This window comes from Penaeus chinensis, chromosome 16, assembly GCF_019202785.1.
Source record: "Penaeus chinensis breed Huanghai No. 1 chromosome 16, ASM1920278v2, whole genome shotgun sequence".
Taxonomy (NCBI): Eukaryota; Metazoa; Arthropoda; class Malacostraca; order Decapoda; family Penaeidae; genus Penaeus; species Penaeus chinensis.
The window spans coordinates 34462650-34467649 of NC_061834.1; the positions used below are offsets into that span (position 1 = coordinate 34462650).

General features: G+C 32.9%; 1 protein-coding gene across 2 annotated transcripts in view; it reads left to right on the plus strand.

Annotated features, from left to right (window-relative positions):
* The window catches only part of LOC125033658 (mitochondrial coenzyme A diphosphatase NUDT8-like), a 5339-nt gene extending 3099 nt beyond the window's left edge, over positions 1–2240 (plus strand). For both annotated transcript variants that reach the window (XM_047625343.1, XM_047625342.1), the window contains 2 exons: positions 631–839; positions 1179–2240. In XM_047625343.1, the coding sequence (XP_047481299.1) occupies positions 708–839; positions 1179–1952 (906 nt within the window). In that variant the 5' untranslated portion in view covers positions 631–707 and the 3' untranslated portion in view covers positions 1953–2240. The remainder of the gene's footprint in view (positions 1–630; positions 840–1178) is intronic.
* The last annotated feature ends 2760 nt before the right edge of the window (positions 2241–5000 follow it).

Sequence of the window (5000 nt, forward strand, 5' to 3'; positions counted from 1 at the left end):
CATGTCCTCTCCAGCAATTGGGACTTCTATCATTGCTAATAATGATAAGCACAATGTTAAATCACTTCTGTTTGGTCTGCATAATGTAGATATACCAGTATGTCTACCTGTATCATGGCTGTTTTACTTAGGGTGTGATATGAAAATAAATAATTTCCTATATTGGCTTCCTGTTAGTTAAATCTCTTACCTGTCAGCCAGATGAGCCCATAGCCATATGCTACTGCCAACCAGTTTATGATTTGTTTTTTATTTTGCTTTATTTACTGTAGAATGTAGAATGTAGACTGAGAATTATAGTATGAAATGTATTAGTTTCATTTTTACATTTGATTTCTCAGCTTCATTTTTAGGAATTGTTATTGTTCTCTATTTGATTTATGCCATTTTGTTTATTTTTTTTATTCAGCATATTTTTCTTCTGTATATAAAATATAATTATATCTTATCATTTTTTTTTTTTTTTTTTTTTTTTTTTTTTTTGTCTCAACCCCTCTCTCTCTGTACTTCCATTATTTATCTCTCTTTTTTTCTAGTCCAGATCCTTTTCTTCCATGTGCATTTTCTTCCACTTGTCATTCAACACTTCCACCACTTCTGTCAAAGGCTTAACTTAAAATCTTCTGACAGCAAGTCAAGCAGCAGCACAGAGAGCGGGAGGGGGTGCCGCAGGTGCCAAGCATTCGGCAACCAACCAGAAGCTGGGGATGAGCTTAGAGGAGGCCAAACAGATTCTTAATGTTGAGGAGCTTGACCTTGAGAAAGTGCAGAAGAACTACGATTATCTATTTAACATCAACGACAAAACCAAAGGCGGGTCCTTCTATATTCAAAGCAAGGTGAGTGGGGGAAACTTTCTTAGGTTTTGATTGTAGTGTTCTAAAGTAAAAGATGATGCCTCTCAAATTGAGGAATTAAATTTATACATGCAATAGAGAGCATTTATGTGTATGCCATTATTCAGTTATTTTTTTTCCTTTTAATGTCTTTCTCTCTTCTTTTTTCATCTTATTTGACTTCAGTCTACATGGTAGCTCAGTTGTATTTAGATGTGAACAATTCCACTGTTGACAAAACATAAAAATGCTAGTAAAACAATAAGACAGCCATGAGGTATCAGATCTCAGCATCAGCAGAGAAAAGACAGAGATTCAGCTGATACAAAGTTTTTCTCGTAGATGCCCAGAGGAGGAGCATGGAGGAGCCTAAGTGCAGCAAGGTTCCCACCTGGGATATGGGCAAGGATACCTTTATCTCAAAGCACCTGCCCAGCCCTGTCCATAAGGCACTTTGCCACAGCCCCCCTCACATGGGACAATGTGCTGTCTGAGGCAAACCGTAATCGCTGTGTCTCTTACATGGAGAAGATGAAGAAGCCAAAAAAGTTGAAATGGGAAACCAGTAGATTTGCCTCTGTCCTGATTCCTCTTTGTCATGTAGAGGGAGAGCTGGCTGTACTCTTTACAGTAAGGTCTGTTCAGCTAAGTAAGCACCGTGGGGAAGTAAGCTTTCCCGGGGGGATGGCAGACCCCGATGATAAAGACATCATAGAGACTGCTCTGAGGGAAACAGAAGAAGAAATTGGCATATCAAGGTCACGTATTGATGTCTGGGGAGTGATGCCCAGCATGCCCAGTAGGGCTCGTAATACTACTGTCAGGGGGGTTCTGGCTTACATTGGGGAGGTTGACTCCAGCTCATTCACAATATCAGAGAATGAAGTTGAGTCTGTGTTTGCGGTGACACTAAAAAATCTCTGCGATCCCGAAAATGCAAGGCAGTGCCAGTTCCGCTCCAAGGATATAAAAGGAGGTTATACCATGCCTGTGTTCCTGGGATCAGAGCCTCGTGTTTGGGGTTTGACCGCCATTATGTTGCACATAGCTCTCTCATCACTCCTTCCTGGGCTCTATAAGAACAAACTTGTTCATCTACCACAATTGATGGAATGAATAGTTGCATTTGCTCATTAGCACTGGAATAGAGAATTATATTTTTATAAGTTAGATGTACTATAACTAAATGTTTCTTTGTATATTATGGGTAGAAACAGAAATATTTTATCCTAAGGTGCTGATTATAGAATGAATGAAAGTTGATCTTGAAATTATGGAGAGAACATATGAGTATATACACACACACACCAGCATATCTATATCTATCCATCTATCTATTTGTCTAGTATCTTGCATCTACATATAACTACTGTAGATATGTATAAGTCTGTCTGTCTATCAATCTCTCATTCTATCTATCTATATAAATATATAGATATCTGAATATAGAAACATATAGATGTATAAATATATAAATATGTATAGATATATAGATATATAGATATATAGATATATAGATATATAAATATATAAATATATAAATATATAAATATATAAATATATAAATATATAAATATACAAATATATGGATACATGGATATGGTTATTGTTATGAATATTGATATGAATATGAATGTGAATTGAATATGAATTGAATGTGAATTGAATGTGAATTGAACATGAACTAAACATGAACATGAACATGAACATGAACATGAACATGAAAAACACACACACACACACACACACACACACACACACACACACACACACACACACACACACACACACACACACACACACACACACACACACACACACAAATACACACACACACACACACACACACAAATACACACACACACACACACACACACACACACAAACAAACAAACAAACAAACAAACAAACAAACAAAAGAAGAACAAAATAACATTAACATTACTTGTATAATGAACTGAAAGCCTGTGCTTCCATTGATATATCTAACTTAATTCTAACTCAAGTCTTAATGCCTCCAGTTCATGTAAAAAAAAAGATATTTGCTTTTAGATTTTTTTTTCTTTTACTCTTATGTATTTACGTCATAATGTTCACAAAGTATAGTCTAATTGGAAGGACTTTAGATATGTAGTTGTTTTTCCTTTTTTAATCATTTTATGTAGATTTAGTAAGCACAATTGTTCTTCATTTTTTTTTTTTTTTTTTTTGTAGTAATATTATATAGGTACTAATCGATACAGTGTGATATGAATGAAGTATGCAAATATGTAATTTTACATTTTATGCATTATACTCTAAAGACTTAATATTCATAGAAAATATTGATAATGAATGTTGTATGATAACAGTTTTATCTAAGAATGTATGGACTTACCTCTTTATTTTCATAGAAAATATTAATAACCAATGTATGAAATTACCTCTTAGTTTCATAGAAAATATTGATAAGAGATGTTGTAGAACAACAGTATATCTAGTAATGTACGAAATCACCTCTTACTATAAAAGAAAATATAAGTATGGATTGTTGTAGGGCAACAATGTTGTATTATGATGCATGAACTCACCTTTTATTTTCATCACTTCAGATTGTGCGAGCAAAGGAAAGGATAGATTCAGAGATGGAAAATATTCAAGAAAATAAAGTAAAAGAAGAAGGAAAGAAGGATAATGATACTTGAAAATTAAAATGTGGTTAAGCTGATATGATCTTTTTTATTTGATAATTATAAGGTAAAAAACTTAACCCAGGTAACTCCGCTATGACATCATTGGAAATAATTCACAATTGTCTTAAAATGTTTCAAAAGCTAGAAATCATCATTAATTCCATCTGATATGTTATATACAGCCGTAATAAAATAATTCTTGTGTGTTTTATATATTTTTTTTTAGGTATATTTGTTGATGTAGACATTTGGATTACTGATGGGCATCCTTCCATGTGAGAAATGTAACAAACAGCAGAATGTAAATAAAATTAATTTTGTTACCAATCTGTTCTCATTATTTTTACCTTACAAAAATTATATTTGTCTTCAGATGTAATAACCTCTTTTGTAAGCTATTTTTAATTAATGATTTTTATGAAACAATACCATTCCATCTACAGAAGTAAATTTTTTAACACTGCCAAAAAGAAACATACATACTCCCATTTTGTTACCACTCTGTTCCCAGTTAAGTTATTTTGCCCAAGTTTCACTCTCTTGACATGTTAGGATTTGTGTACCAAAAGATTGACAAATTTAGAGATATATAAATAATGTAATAACACACTGGTATAAAGAAATTGCATTTGATATGTATATAATACTCTCTTTCTCTCCTTTGCTGTTTTAATGTGTTCAGAAAAAAAACAAAAAGTGAGAAATAACTTGACTCCCATATATTTTTCTTCCATTTACAAATTACCCCAAAAAATTGAATTTCAATTTTGAATTTCAATAGACTCTAAATGGTAAAACAAATAGTAGTGGCTTTTTAAGTTAACTGTCAAAGTAACAAAGTCTCCTTAAACTTTTATGGGTAAACTCATGATCTTTAGCTTGTCTGAAGAAGTGGTATTTTAGTTTTAACAAGTGCTAATTGGCTATGCCTGCTATATTATCTGTAGTAAATGTTTATCACAAATTGAAGTAATACCAATACACTAACACAAAAAAACAGTAACTTGTCATACTAGGTGCTGGCTTTCAGCACCATTTTTTTTTGCTTTGCAATAGCAAATGTGATTGCACTTATCTCTTGGGATCACACGACACAGATCAATTAAGTTTCTTATTGAAAGCCATTGTAAAAAGACATGTATGTTTCAATTATCTGACATGGCAAATTTCCAAACACGGAAACAAACTTTGCCTTTTAAGCTGAAAATAGTATGGTACATCCTTAATGCTGAATAGGGAAAATTCCACTGTTTCACTGAATGAGAAGAGGTACCTTCCCAAGGTGTGCTTGAGGTCCGAGTTAAATACATACTATCAATTTTCATGAACTGGAAATAGATTATGAAAGGAAGGGTGACTTTTACATATGCATCTATTAATGTTTCTTCATTTGCATATAAGAATCAAAATCCCGAAGATACTTTTGCATTGTTTACTTTTGTCATCACAGTATATTTAAATATAACACTATATCTAGTATTACAAAGCACCT